Raw genomic sequence first — 16,759 nt, 5'->3', positions numbered from 1 at the left:
TGCACAGAGTGCAAAAGATGTGCCCAAATGAATCATGGAAAAATAAAATACAAAATGTAAATAAAGAATTGACCAAAACAGATCTCAGAATGATTCAACAAATCAGTAGCAAATATGTCTCCTCACAGATACAAGAATGTTCAGGCATAACTAATACTCCTTTAGTTAAGACAACTCCTTACCACAAATAACAAATTCCCAGAAGCCTCAAAATTGTATTGCTTACAAAAAGCATATCCCTTCAGCTTATAACTTGGCATCCTTATGTCAATTTATAAATTAATCCAGTACAACTTCTCTCACATACAGCAAGTTTTAAAATGCTAAAAATAGAAATATTTACTTTCTCTCCCATTTTTAGACAAGCACTTCACCTATTTCTCTACTGCTATCTAATTATTCACATTTGCAGAAGAAAACAATATTTCTTTAACCCGACCAGTTCCATGAAATAGTTCAAAAGCCATTAAGGTTTTACTGTTCCACTAATTTTTTTTCTTTAATGTATTTATTTTGTAGTTTCACTTATATAATCTCTAATGAAATTATTGAAAAATTAATAATTTTGAAGTCAAAGGAGATTCATAAAAACAGAAGACTTTTCCACAAAGAAATAAACAAATTTATTTTAATAAATCTATCTTATAGGTTGACTTGTAGAGAACAAATATTGAGTAGAAGGCCAAATTGCAATTACGGTATCATCATGGTTCTTTTTCAAATATAACTCTCAACCCTCAAACTTCTTCTTTGCCCAAAATGAACGCCTGCCAATAGAAATAAAGAATTCACATGATCTCAAACAACATCCTAAACTGTGTGCACTTACAATTCATTTTCCACACAACACTTTTTTTTTTCAAAACCTACATTTGAATAAGGAAGATGGGTAAAATTAATGAAGATCTTCACATTGTGTAGTGAAGTTTGAGTCCTTGATGTTACATTTCATAACATTATTATTGAGATACTTTCTTAGCTACTGATTTCCTGGCTTTGAGGGGGTTGAAATTTACATGAACAACTTGACCATCAACTAGTCAAATTGAAGCAGCAATGTACTGTAGATAACAATGTTCAGAAAAGAATCATGGTGATACTTAATAATACAAATTATTATGTTATTAGCTCAGCATTCAACACCATCATTCCTGAAATTCTCCTCTCTAAGCTGATTCAGCTAGCTGTGCCTGAACACATTTGTAGATGGATTATAAGCTTTCTAATGATTAGGAAGCAGCAGGTGAAGCTAGGGAAAATCACATTGAACACCTGTTCAATTAGCACAGGAGTCTCCCAGATCTGTGTGCTCTCTCCATTACTCTTCTCTCTATATACTAATGATTGCATCTCGAAGGATCCTTCTGTTAAAGTATTGAGGCTTGCAGATGATACAACAGTCATTTGTCTCATTCGAGATGATGATGAGTCTGTGTATAGACAGGAGATAGATCAATCTGGAGCTGAACACTCTTAAAACTGTAGAGATGATAATAGATTTTAGAAGTTCTCCTATTCTACCACCTCTTACAATATTAGGCAACACAGAATCAATAGTAGATACCTTCAAGTTTCTAGGTTCTATTATCTCCAAGGACTTGAAATAGACACCTAACATTAGAACCATCATTTTAAAAAATGCAGCAAAGAATGTTCTTCCTGCCTCAACTCAGAAAGCTCAGATTGCCCAAGGATCTGCTGATACAGTTCTACAGAGGAATTATTGAGTCTGTTATTTATACCACAATAACTTTCTGGCTTGGCACAGCAACCAAAACAGGACAGGTACAGACTTTGACTGGAGAAATAAAAGTCGTAACCAGCCTGCCTTCCACTGAGGATCTGTATACTGCAAGAACCGGAAAGAAGGCTGAGAAAATATTTATAAAACCTTCACATCCTGGACATAATCTGTTTCAATTTCTTCCCTCAGGGCGTCGCTATAGAGCATTGTATGCAAAACAACCAGACATAAAGATATCCCGCCCCACATGTCACCACTCTACTAAACACTTAATTCCCACAGCACTGTTTCATTTCTCATCTTTTCTCATCTTCTCATCTTTTCTACTATTTTCTATTGTTTTTTTTAGGATTTATCCATTGTTGTTTGTAACTTACGATTAATGATTGTAACTATGATTATGACCTATGACCTATTATTTGCTGTTTATATGTACACTGAGAGCTTATGCACCGGAGACAAATTCCTTGTGTGTTCTATCACACTTGGCCAATAAAGAATTATATTCTATTCTGTCCTATCCTATCCTATCTTGTTATAAAGGGATAAATCAATGCACCAGGATTCTAATGAATTGCCAGTTTATACACACTAATTTATTTGTTGATATAAAGATAGTTTTCCCAGATGGTCATTGTCCATATGCACGTATTCAAATGCCAGTTTTATTTCATTTTTAATTCTTTTTGTGGGTGTGCATTTTTTTTTATGAATCCCTCTTTCTTTTTGTAGGAATATAGATCTTCTAGATGGCTCACTTGGGGCCTTTCCTCATTATTGTACTGTCTCATAGTTTATATTACACTGATGTTTTCATTTCCAATAACACAGGTTGCCATCTTTGCCTAACTTAATGTATCCCGGATCTAAGTCTGGATGTTATTTTAAGAAGTGTAACACATAGTTAGTTGAAATACTTAAGAGACAGAGTTATGAACATGAATATGCCTGGATTGCCTATATCTTAAAGGCAAATCTGAAATCTGAACATTGCTCTTAACGGTTGGTTGAGCAGTGATGAGATAGGTCTGGGGTGGTGAATCTATGGCACGTGTGCCACAGGTGGCACATGGAGCCATTTGTCAGGGAACGTGAGGTGTTGTCCTGTCAGCTGGCCAGCACGCATGGGCGTGCTGACTAGCTGATTTCAGCCTTTTTTAAAGCCATTTGTCGCCCTCCCAGGCTCCAGAGGCTTTATAGAAGCCTGGGAAGGGCAAAAACAGCCTCCTCAGCCCCACCCAGAGGCCCTCCAGAGGCTTCAGGAGCTTTCCTGAAGCCTCTGGAGTACAAAAAAATGACCCTATGGGCAAACCAGATGTTCAAGAATGGACTTCTGGTTTGCTCGTAGGGTTGGTTTAAGCCCTCCGGAGCCTTCAGGGACCTTCAGAAGGCTTCCCTGGAGGCTCCGGAGGACTAAAAACAGCCCTACGAGCACCTCCAGGGAAGCCTCCCGAAGGTCCCTAAAGGCTCCGAAGGGCCTCTGGGGGGGAGGCTTTTTTCGCCCTCCTCAGGCTCCTAAAAAGCCTCTGGAGCCTGAGGCGGGCAAAAAAAGCATGCAAAAAATGGGGGGAGTGCCTGTCATGCATGCATGTGCACTGGGGGGGGGGGTTCGCACATTGTATTATGGGTGCGGCACACTCACACACGACCCCCCCTGCGCTCCCCCCTCCTGCTTATGGCACGTGAGCCAAAGAAGGTTTGCCATCGCTGAGATAGGTTATCAAATTTGGGCTGATATGTTAACTGGGACTTTTCACGAATATAAAAAAAACCCAGTTTATTCTGTAAGGAGAGTGTACAGTTTGCAGTAATATACCCTGTGTGATTTAGTGAGAATACTTGGCTAGCACTTGCTGTCAATTGAATGGTACTAGTAATATTATAAATATTATCATAAGTGCTCATTGCTTTTGCTACTAACCAGTAATTTAAAGTGAAATTTTATTTTGAAATAAAGGATTAAGTATAGATAAGGGAAAAATACACAACACACACATATACTTGGTATAAAGTAGCTTGTCTTGAATCTTCTACTTAGGTATTTACTATTTTTACTGCTCTATAATTAAGTGTGAAATCAAACTGAGTTTGAATTTTCCCGCACTGCAAATGTTAGGTTACCATTCAAATAATTGGCAAATCATTAATATTTAATATATATTAATATCATTTTGTTCCCAAATGTTACATTTCTAGGAACAACAATTCAACTGTAACTCAGCATTCTTATATTCTTTGCATGCAGCCAGAATCATACTGTAGATTCTGCCAGGATTTAATAATCTAACCAGAGTGGAAAACCTTTAAATCTCATAAATTTGGGATTGTAAAAATATAACCATACATCTATATTGGTTCAATCTCACACTGAAATTAAAGCATTTTCCTTTAGCTGGATTGTCTTCTGTTACAGAAGAAATGGCTTTGAAACATTGCATTTGTTTATTTGTTTGTTTTTGCTGTGTAGGAACTAAGAATGTTTTTCATATTTTTAATTTTTCATCCCTTCCTTGGTGGTGGATACACTTAAGCTTTATAATTGTTGCGGTTTGATCCTCAAGGTAATCTTCATTCCAGTGATAAAGTTGAATATTGAATTTCTGACACATATAGTGAGAATGCAGCTTTTTGATGTACATTATTTGGATCTCTGTGGCCGGCTCTTTGGTATAAAGTAGCTGTTATTTATCACACTGACAGGTGCAACTACTGCGAAATGCTGGCGATGAAGTTGCCATCACCGTTCAATACCTCAGGGAAGTACCATCATTTCTAAAGCTCCCATTGGGTAAGGAGAAATTAACAGATATCTGTAAAATGTTTTCTGGTGCAATATTTCTCATAACAAATGGACACTTTTTCATACCTAATACATCTTTCATGAGTACTTTATTTAAGGAAAGCTTGTAGATCAAAATGCTGTATTATTTAAAATTTGTCTTTGCCCCCTTCATATTTATTTGTTTATAGCAATTTGTAAACTGCCAACTGACTAGGATGTGGCTGGCTGGACTGATATTCTGTACAGGTAGTTCTTGACTTACGATTCCAATTGAGCCCATTATTTCTGTTGTTAAGTGAGACATATTTATTAAGTGAGTTTTGCCCCATTTTACGACCTTTCTTGCCACAATTCTTAAGTGAATCACTGCAGTTGTTAAGTTAGTAACCCGGTTGTTAAATGAATCTGGCTTCCCCATTGACTTTGCTTGTCAGAAGATTGCAAAAAGGTGATCACATGATCCCAGGACACTGCATTTGTCCTAAATATGAACCAGTTGTCAAGCGTCTGAATTTTGATCACATGACCATAGGGGTACTGCAAAGGTTGTGAAAAATTGTGATAATTCACTTTTTCAATACTGTTGTAACTTTGAACGGTCACAGAATGAACTGTTGTAAGTTGAGAACTATCTGTATAACCAACATATACAGACATATTTTGGTTAGTATAGATGAATCAACATCGGCATATTTTTTTCCGTGGTGACCAGAATTGAATATAGTGCTCCAAATGTGGTCTCATCATTGCAGCATAAAGCAACACGATCATTTCATGTGATGTTAATGCTATCCCTCTATTGATGTAACCTAGAACTGCATTAGGCTTTTTTGGCAGCTGCAGCAAACTGCAGGCTCTTATTTAAGTGATGGTTTACAAGGACACCTAGTTCCCTATCACAGTTGCTACATTTAAGCCAGGTACTGCCTAGTTTATAACTGTGAATTTGGTTTTTCTTGCCTATATGTAAGCATGTGATTTCATCAGCAAAAGCTTACAGTGTTCACGTTTACCTTAACCTAAACTAAGCCAGCTCACTAGTCAATTAGCTCATACTATGAGAATTTTAAGCAAATAGGCAACTCATAGGACATTCCTTATTATGCCCATATAGCATGATTTTTTTCTCCTGAATACCTGGATGCACTAGGCTGCAGCTGCCCCTTTAAAAATTAGACATTGTTGGAAATAACTGGTATCTTGGATTCAAGGTGCTGCTTGTTAACTAGAAAGCCCCATATGAGGCAGAGCCCAGTTACTTGCGGCATTAACTTTCTCCCATAGTAATTTCCAAGCCAATTTGATATGGCAGAAATGCTGTTTATTGGATCTCTGAAAGCATGCCTTGTCTGTAGCACTAGTTGCCCTCTGAAATGAGGATGCGGGAAATGAATATCCTTGGCCAGGATTTGGAGCTTACTCTATTTTTATATTGTGGAGCACCCACTTTTTTCACATTGTTATACAGCTTTGTCATGACATGAATATACTGCAAATATGCTGTTGGGTGTTCGTATTTGGTGTTAGACCTGATGCTTGAGAAAGAGACAGGTTCAGATAGCATCAGAGAAGAAGTATAGAATTCTGACAATCCTAGTGACTAAGCAAGCTATTTAGGTGACCTACCAATTTTGGTAGTGTGACCTTGAGAATTGGAAGTAGGCCTCCCCCCCCCCCCCCAATGGGTATATCTAAGCCCTTCCAAGCTCCATTTTCACTGGCAGAGGCACCACGGGCCAGTCCTTTGCTGTTTCAATGGCAGCCCCATGGGCCAGATCTAAGCACCCCACAGGCTGGATGTGGTTGTGGGCCTTGAGTTTGACACCTCTGCAATAAATCAATCTAATGAATAAATACCTTCCTTGGCTTCTTCAACTATGGTATAGCTTTCAAGACATCTTTATGCCCTGTTTTCTAAATAACACATATTCATGCGCCAGTAGTGGGCCTGGCATCTTCCACAAGAGCGTGCGCAGCACTTGCGCACACACATGCAGTGCATGCATGCATAGTACCTTCCAGCAACACCTCTACGATTCTCCAGCTGCTCAGTAGAGCATCGCGCAGGCACTGTACATGCTGTGTGCGTGCACGGAAGCGCCAAAAGTTTAAAGACAGGTAAGGATGACGGACGGGTGGGTGGGCCCTCTGGAGCACCGTACCAGAATGGTACCTGATGCTCCGGGCAGGCACCGGTACCCCCCCTACTGGGACGTACCGCCTGCAACCCACCACTGTCATGCGCGCAGGAACACACACACACACACACACAAAAAAAAAAGGGGAGAAATATTAATTACTGAAATAGTATTTATCCTAAGAAAGATTCCCCACCAAGAAATATAAAAACTAATAAAAAAAATTCAACTTTTTATATACTGTGCATTATCAGATTTACATCCCTCTTAATATTCTAGAACAAATTTGAGAGAATTAAGGGAGGCTGAAGGAGAGGTAGAAGGGTATACCTGTTCTGTCTCAGTTTTATTTTTATTTAGTCATCCGTCTGCCCAATGGTAATTTAAAAATAAATAAATGGCATAATGGTAATTTAAAAAAATAAGTAAAATGGAAATTATTTTCATGGACAATTTTCTTAAAATATACTGTATATTTTTTGCCCAATTTCTCCAAATATACTGGCGACTTTATGGAATACACACACACACACACACACAGAGAGAGATGTGTGTGTATGTGTGTATGTGTGCAGCTGCTATTCAGTGCTTCCCAAATATTTTTTGCAAATATATAAACAAAAGTAACAGCTGCAGCCAATGCAACAATAAAAATGAAAATGCAATACAACAGTATTGTGATGATGATGCTGTCAGTTCAATCGTCCCTAACTCTTGGAGATTCTATAGGCTCCATGTGTCCACATTTTCCAATCTTGCAGTACTTCTTTGGTAATAATGTACAATAAAACCAACATGGTTTACATTGACAGTTAAAAATTATAATTAATCCTTGGAAAACTAATGATAACATTCCTGCCAGGTTTTTAATGAGCTTCTGGGAGGGCTGGAAAGTTGGAGCTACCTTTCCTGGGAGACAAGCTGTTCCAGAAGAAGGGGGTTCTCACAGACACTTTCTACTTTGGGGTTTCCTCCTGTCACCACCATCTGTCAATACAGAGCCTACAGGTGCTTAGAAGGCATCTTTGTTGTTAGCTGCCTAGAGTCTTCATGTGAGATAGGTGGCCATATACGTCCAATAAATACATAAATAAACAAGCAAACAAACAAAAACAGATAAATAAATCTTCTGTGCTCTTGAATTTAATGGGCAGAATCTATATCTGCAGCAGTCTCAAAGATGCCCAGCCTGTCACATTGTCTATTCCAAAATCATATATGATAGCTTCAAGAGAATCAAGATTTTAACTTTTATACTGCTTTAATTGTGAATCATCTTATGTATGCTTTTGATTGCTATGGAACTTTGCTTTTGAATGCAATGATACTTTGCTCTCTATATAATATTTGCATCAAATTCATTTTTAATAATTGCATCCCAAGAAACATAACCCATTAAACAGGGGAAAGATTGCTACTTAAAATGTTATGAAATTTGATTTGTGCTGGAAGCTTTTAAAACTAATTATGTTTCTTCTCAAAATACAGGAAGAATTATAAAAAGAGTGAAGGATAAACAATATTGCAGTCTTTTTTCTCTTTTTAGTTGTGAGCAGATATGCATAAATTCTGAATTTAACTGTAAGGAATTAAAAGTAGCCTCTTTGGAAAGGTTTCATCATAAGCATCATTATCAATGTCAAACAGGCCATTTTGTCAGTATTGTTTGAAAAGCTTTCGAAATAGTTCTTCAACTGCAAATTACTGGATATGTCATGTATTTTGTTTGAGGTTGCTTGGGAGCAAAAGTCCATTATTTTAATAGACTCCTTATCCATGTTTAAAAACAAATAGATTTAGTTCCAATTGTATAGAATGAAGTAAATGCTGCAATTTTCACAAAGGCCCTTCAGATTATTATTTTTTAAATCCAGGTGTGAGAATGGCAATGCAATTAGAAATCTACTATCCTTTTATTTCCCCGAATAAGTCTCCAAAACAAATCTGACCTGAATTTTCAGTATGCTGTTACTATTGTCCTCTTCTCTCAAAACAGTTGTCAAAGAATGTATCCCAGCTTTAATTTATCCAATAACTTTTAGTATTTAGTACTTTAATTTCTAGTCCTCTAGTTGCAATTTTTCCCATAACTTTAGCATTAAAATTGGAGGCCTGCAGTAGATGGGATATTCTGTTGAAGTGCTGACTATTGCCTTTTTAACTACAAGCTCCTGAGTGAGTTTGAACTACTGTCTTGCTACATTTGCTGAGACCTTAAGGTGGTTTGTGATTGTTTATTTGGTAAAATCAATAAAAAAGAATTTTAAAGATAAAGGAAAAATGAATCAGTAACAGATAAATATAAAGTGTAGAAACAAAAAAAAATGCTTTTTTGATAATGTAGTTGCTGATACGCAGTAATGTCATAAGAAGTCCCTGTGTAGAACTGATTTTTAATAGCAAAAGGTTATAAAATTGAATACTTATTCTTCCTGAATGGTTGCACCAGAATCCAAATTAAAGCATCTACTTCAATCCTGGCATGAGAATATCGAGTGAATGAAAGTTCCTTCCCTCTCTTATTAACTGATTGCTAAACTAATCTTATTATGAAGTTTGTCTAACATTCAACTAAAATCTACTTTGATGTAATTTAAACATATTATTTCTTGTTCTGGCCTATGGAATGACGAAGAACTGTTCTTGATCTTTTTCAGGGTTGCATTATTTCATTTACTTTAAAAGTGCTGTTGGGTATCTTCTTGACTTGATGAGATCAAAAAAAGTCACCATTCTTCAATCACTCTTTATAGGTTTAATTTCTAGTATAGAAATTAAGATGAAGTACAGATATTTGGCACATGTCTCCATAGGCTGCTGTTAAAATTTGAGTTCTATAGAAAAATGAATGTATACTATTAAACCTGATTAAGCATTTCAAACTCTTATTTCCTCAGCTTCAATGCCAGCTTTATATCTTTGCCCTAAGTCATAAATTAATTAAATCATATATTTTCCTTTACTTGTATAAACAAATCAAGTGGTTTGCATGCATTGGATTTTTTCTCCCTAAATCAACTTATGCTAATTGTTCTCTGGTAAGCTCAAACTTAGAAGAAAATACTTATTTTTAAAATACCCCATTTCAGGTTCCCCTGCACCATCAAGTGATCACAGTAGCCGTGCTTCTTCCCCTCTTTTTGACAGTGGTTTACATTTAAATGGAAACTCAACAAATACAGTAAGTAGATTAATATTATTATTAATAGCCTAGCTATGATGGCAGCACGTCACTGGCTTTGCCTTATCTAGAAAGCTAAGCAGGATCAGGCCTGGCAAATATGTGGATAGAAATCAATGTTGTAGTCTATATTGGGAAGTAAAAAAAAAAAATCCAGTAAGAAGACAGTGGCAAACCTGTTCCATAACTTGCCAAGAAAATTGTCTTAATGTGTCAGCCTAAGTCATCTGAAGTTGAGTTGCACTCAAAGGTGACTTTACTTTGTTGATCTGCTTCTTAAATAAAATGAAACAACTTGAATTTTACTTTCTATAACTGTCTTAGCTTATGATGCAGAAAGATAATAAGTATTCTGTGCCTCAAAAAATACTCAAAAATAGCTTGGTATAACAGTAGCAGAGCCAGCAGTAGCCACATATCTGTCAGTGAATGTACATTATGAGAGGATATTTTTTTTTGTTTAAAATAAATAATAAACTGTTGGCAAAAGTAGTAAAAATGTTTGGAGTGAGATATAATCATCATATTGCTTGCACCAATTTTCATTTACATCAATGTCTTGGGACTATTTTTAGGATATGAATCCTAGGAAGGAAAAAAATTATGATAGCTAGGATGTTCAGTGAGAAAGGATGAGTGTACTGAATAGATGGGATAATCAGCAAAATACAGAACCGTAGAGATTTCCTCTATCTTATCCAGACAAGTTTTATTGTTGGATCATTTCATTTTTCTGAGTTGAACTCAGTCCAGAAAGACACTAAATTGAGGCTAGATACATTGCCTTTAGTCCTCATTTAGCAACCACAAATGGTTTCTAAGCAAACCACATGAAAAAGAAAGAGACACACTAACGAGATAACTGGTTGCTTCTGCCTCATTTAGATAAAAGCTGCCCAGAGTCACTTGTTTTGTGAGGTGAATTGCTATACAAAATTAGGTAGGTTGGTAGGCAGGCAGGCAGGCAGATAATATCTTGTGTTGCAATGTTAGCATTCTCTCATTCCAATGTCTGTCTGTCTCAGGTGCAGACAGTGTAAATGATTTTACACCATTTATTATGATTAATTACCATTATATTTTCAAATGGTTGCTATCAGAGGCAGGCGCTAAAGAAGGACCACCTGCATATGTATGTTGTGGTGGTGAAGCATTCTTGTGTAATACATTTGCAGTTCTTTAAAAATGTGCTTCTCTAATTTAAATCGCAATATGCTGTAAACAGACTTTAGCATTGCACTGAGCTGTAAGGCAGAAAGAGAATACTTGTTCAGGCAGTACATACAAAGGCGAGTGCAACAAAGACCATCAGACTGTACAGACATATGCCTCTGTTTATCTGATATCACAGCTCAACTTATGGAGACAAATGGCTGCTCACTGTGTACATATTTCTGTTTTCCCTGGATGGAACTAGGGAGATTTGGAGCAAAACTGAAGAAAATGGAAGAGAGCAAAAAGCATGCTGATTATTTGGGAAAAGCCACTCTCTTTTAGTTATCTGAAGTTGAATCCTCTGATATACTACATCACTCCACACAAGATGCCTTATACCATAGGTGGGCTTCATGGTGCAAGGGACAGGAATGTCAACAAAAGACTTTGTATTTCATCTCACCATGCAAAAAAGTTATAAGGTCCTTTTTTTAAGATACAAAAGGTTTCCATCCAGGGAAAAATTGAATATTTCTTCGAGAACAAGAAGCCATGATTCAAATAATGATGAAGAAAGTATTACCTTTTTAGCTTATTTTTTGAAAGCATAAATACACAAATTTGCATTTACCAGATTAAACTGTAATCCCAATAGATGGATGAGATGATTAAGAAATGTTAATTAAAAAAGTAATAGTAGAAATGGCATCAATTTCAGTTGCATACTGTTGGATATTTTATTTCTGGTGTGTATCTTTTTCCAACCACTCTGGCGTTTTCAAAGAACCATCATCCCATCTCCTGCGCTGCTGTGGCACTTGCAGAATATTAATACAAGGCATGGACTTAAAGTCTGTTAGTTTTTCTTGTTCCATATCATGTTTATGAGAACGAGAATGTGTGTTTGTTTTTTAACCTGCCTTTTTTTTAAAAAAAGACTTACTAGAATGCAGTTATTCATCTGTTTTCACCTATATATTATCATCTTTTTTTCATTCAAAACATGCATCTGTGAAATAAAATCCATAGATAAAGAGCAGTACAGATTACCAGGAAAATGCTTTAAAACTATTTATATTTGGGGGAGGGGGAGTGAGTTTGTAAAGACCCAGCAAAAGTAAGAGAAAAATAAAAAAAAATATTTTAGCAACAAGATAGAAATACTATATATTCTACTTCCGAAATTGAAGGTAAAAGCAAAGCAATCACTTAACCCCACATTTGAAGAATTTCAGGTATGACATGGATGTCTATTAGATCAGATAGGGTTTTTTGTATTTTGAAGTAAAAAAAACCTGATATTTAATTAAATAACCCTGAAAAAATTGGTTGAGAAAACTACTGCATGCAGCTGAGTCCCACAACAGGGAGAAATCTGCTAAATGCTTTTTAGACTACTTTACTGTACTAATTTAATATAGTAAATAATAAATACTTTTAGTTAATGTTTAATATAGTTTGATCATCAGACAGAATTTGAGTATTTTTTAACACTTAAATATTTTATTAGTAAAGTATAACAACTAGAAGATATGATGAAGTACAACCAAAAATATTATATTGCTGATGTAATCAAAACCAATATAAAAGTAGTGATTTAAAGAAGTGATATATGAAGAAAGTTATAGCCATAAAGTATTATATAGAAATAGTTAAATATTTCAACATATTATTAAATCTAATCATATAGACCATCTATTATTCCATCTTCTCAGTAGAAGATAATATAGTACATTATTTCAATACCACATGTAATATACTTAGATTCTTAATGTTATTTAGAGACCTTAGAATAATGGGCATAAATAAGTGAATATTCTATAAATATTCTGTCACTATTAATTACAGTTTGGGAAATTTATGTTACAAGCAATATGATTATTTAACCTTTTTGTTAAAATTAAGTATAACTTTGGAAATGTATGAAAATAAAGGAAAAGAATATCTCAGGATATTTTTTTAAATAATAAGGCTTTTGGTCTCAAGCTAATTTAACTTAATATTAAATTCTCCATCATTTTATTTGTTAGGATCCACCAAATTAAGCGCACAATACAATAGAGACAATCTAGAAACTCACCTATCAGCCCAAATATTCAGTGCAATCTTGCAATTAGATATTTACTCCCCAAAATTGGCAGAATGTTTCCAAAAATCAGTCAGTATGATGAAAATTATTTTATAGTACTGCAACACAGTCATTGCATATTCAGCAAGAATGCTGTTGTTTAAAGGCATTATCAAGAACAGTCAGTAATCTTGAAGATGATTTATGTCTACAGTATTGTAGTTGTAATATTTGAATGAAATGTTTGTTCACTTACATGAAATGCCTCTGCAAATATTTCACCTTTCAAGCATGAAATGATTTTTCCTATGAACTATTTAATGATAAACAGTTCATAGGCAAAACAGTAGAACCAAATAATTTTAAAATTATACAAAGAACATACAACCTGTAATTTCTTGATCAATTTTTGATAATGTGTTAATATAAATTTAGTGCCCATCAGGTTTTTATATAAAATTATGTTATTTACTACTAGATGTGTGTGTGTGTATTATAATATAATATAGATTAAAGATAACTTTAAAGTCCAATGACAATTAATGCAGATTCTTCTATTTTCTTATCAAATAAGTATCATCTGTACAGCTAATGGAAAGTCAGTATATAAATATAATTGACTAATTAATGTTCTATTGCATATGATCCTTCTCATGTCTTAAAAATCCTGGAGATAGTTGTGCACATTCAATTTCCATGTGCCCTATAAATCATATTGTGGAAAATAGTGCAAATGTATTCAGTCAAACAAAACTCCCCATTGTTGCAGACATTCCCAGTAAACATAGGGAATTCAGGCATGCAAATGCATAGGCAGAATTTCTGTAGAAGCAGAACTGTTTAGGCCTATCATTACTTGGTCACTTATATTAATACATACCTAATATGCATGTTTACTATTGTATTCAGAATTGTATGGCAGATTACAAGGGTTTTCTGTAGCTTTTTAAAATTTGAAACTATCATAATTGTAAATAAATGGAAGATAGCATTCTTATATAATAAACTGCAGATTTATGAAAACATTCTACATAATAGAGTTAAGTTAAAACTAAACCAACATTGAGTGGGAAGAAAAACTTGCCACAGATCATTCCGAAGATTAAACATTTCAGAATAACAATGACATTAAAATATATTTGTCCAACCTTATAAATGGCAATAAAAATGAAGGGATTTTTTCTCATGTAAGTCTTCCATATAGGAAGCCAAAAATGATGGTGACATTTTTGTTATTAAGGCATCTTAAATGGGCCTCCGTACCAAGTCGTTCAGTTCTATGGGGTGAAAGAACAGAAAGTTCAATGCTTATTAACAGTTGGATAAAATTAACATTCAGAAATTTATAGTACTAATATGTTGATATCTAGGCTGATTATTCTAATAATCACATTAATATATATATATATATATATATATATATATATATATATATATATATATATATATATATATATATATATATATATATATATATATATATATATATATATATATATATATATATATATATATATATATATATATATATTTAGTTCAAGGGATGATAAATGATTTTTTTAATTATCCATCTTTTAATATTTAATTTTTATAATAAAGGCATCTCAAATGTTGTTATATTTGCTTATTTTATTTCTTTAGTTAAAACATGTGTTAAAACAAGCTATGTACCACAACTCCGGGTGGCTCACAACAATGATTAAAACTCCCAAAACAGTGAGACCAAAACTTGGTGCCTTGATCATCACTTCCTAATACATCCACCAACACAATGTCCAGGCTCCATACTTATTCCATCCCATGCTGTAGGCAATAGTTTGATATTCCAATTTTGGGCATATAGGTCCTATTTTCCTATTTTCTAACCAAAATATTATTATTTCTCCTGCTAGAAAACAATTCTCTCTCCCCCCTCCCTCTCCCGCCATCTCATGTGTGTGTGTAAAAAAGTGGTACTCATATGATTTCATTTGTTCAGTGAGGGAAGGGCATTTATATAGGGAATTAGCATTCTCTATTGAACAGTATGAGGTGCAAGATTGGCTCAACAGTTAGGCCAAGTGAAGCATCTGCCTCTCATATGTAAATTATTACATAATAAATGTTACATGATTCTTCTAGTTACTGTGAGGTTATTTTGCCAGGGACTAGTAATTACCAATGGAAAAATGCAGCTTTTACTGTTTGATCACAGACTATAAGGTAATCTTCCAGTTACGACTATAATGAAGCCTGCCCATCAGGGTCATAAGTCAAAATAATGTTAAATGAGACTGCCTCATGAAAAAGACCAGACATCCCTGTTCAGACTAGTGAATTGTTAACCCGAATTACCAGTAGGTACTAAAACTCAATTCTCTCTTTGCTCTTCAACCAACTGTCCCTTTTAAAAACCTTACCTTGACTCCAGGCTGAAGACTAAAGGAACAAGCAAGCAGGAGAGAAAATCTTTCCTCAGCCCCCTGAAGTTAAAAAATAAATGATGTCTACAAGTTGAGCCAGAAAATGGAGGACATGGGGACTTTGCAGGCTTTAGCTGTGCATTTGACTGTCTGTAGAGGCAATCTACAGTCTAGCCTGTACAGGCAGGCCGGCAGATCTAAAGCTTGAGAAGGTCCAGAGTCCTTCATTTTCTGGACTAATCTTCAGGGATTTTTTTTTCTTTACTTCATGGGGAAAAAGCTGCAGAAAGATTCTTCTCTTCTTGCTCGCTTGGTTCCTCTTCTCTTCAGCCTGGAGTCAAGGCAAGGTTTTTAAGAGGGATATTGGTTGGAGGCAGGGGTGAAATCTACTTATCTTCACTACCGATTCATAAATGTGAGTGCACGCTCTGCTCGCATGCACCACCTACGTGCATGCGCAGGACCTTCCACGCACACACAGAACGTCAAAAATGGACATGACGACGTTCGGGTGGGTAGGCGGAGTCTGCTACTGAGCGGGGCGGCAAAAGTAAGTAGAACAGCGAGGGGGGGGATCTGCTGTGCCACACGTTTTTGATAAATCACACATCACAGCTGACTGTCAGAAATACTGATTTGCCTGAACTGGTAGCTTATTTCACTACTGGTTCCGGTGAACCCATCCGAACTGGTAGCATTTCACCCCAGTTGGAGAACAAGGGGCAAATTTAGCTTTAGCACCTAGTAGGGGGTGGGGTGGGGGAGGTCAACAGGTTCGTCCCTCTCAGCTTTTTTTGTTTTTGTTTTTGTTGAAGCAATGTGCCTGGAGAAAGGAGGAGAGAAAGCAAAAGAAAGGTTTTGGGAAGCTGGTCATGAACCTGCCTTTTATGCAAAGGCCAGTTTCCCCAAAGCCTAGAGAGGTGCAGGGGAGTTTTGCAGCCTCCTGCTTGGGGCCAGCTGATAGGTGCAGATAGCAACTGCTGTTTTAGGGTTCCCGGAAGGTATGGTGGGGGAAGGCCTAAAAGCTGCAGGGGGTTGAGGGGAGAAGACAGGCACAGCAGCAGCCCCGTGGTCTGTCATAAATATGAACAACCTCAGGAGTGGTGAATCTGTTCATAACTTTGAAACAGATTTGTATGTACTTTTGGGATGTCAGTCGTTGTTTTGAACGGTCATTAAATGGCCTGCTATTTCTCAAGAATTACCTGAATGTCTTATCCCCATTCTGAATTGAGTTTATTTAGGATGGCATCACATGCCTTGATATATCTGAGACAGAAGTTTATATC

General features: G+C 35.8%; 1 protein-coding gene across 5 annotated transcripts in view; it reads left to right on the top strand.

Moving 5' to 3' along the window:
* The window catches only part of SNTG2 (syntrophin gamma 2), a 167,574-nt gene that overhangs the window by 50,656 nt on the left and 100,159 nt on the right, over positions 1–16,759 (top strand). For all 5 annotated transcript variants that reach the window (XM_081944824.1, XM_081944823.1, XM_081944822.1 and 2 more), the window contains exons 6-7: positions 4,445–4,532; positions 9,754–9,845. In XM_081944824.1, the coding sequence (XP_081800950.1) occupies positions 4,445–4,532; positions 9,754–9,845 (180 nt within the window). The remainder of the gene's footprint in view (positions 1–4,444; positions 4,533–9,753; positions 9,846–16,759) is intronic.

The sequence above is a fragment of the Natrix helvetica genome (genome assembly GCF_964273705.1).
Source record: "Natrix helvetica genome assembly, chromosome: 2".
Taxonomy (NCBI): domain Eukaryota; kingdom Metazoa; phylum Chordata; class Lepidosauria; order Squamata; family Natricidae; genus Natrix; species Natrix helvetica.
This window is presented reverse-complemented; position numbering and strand designations above follow the sequence as displayed.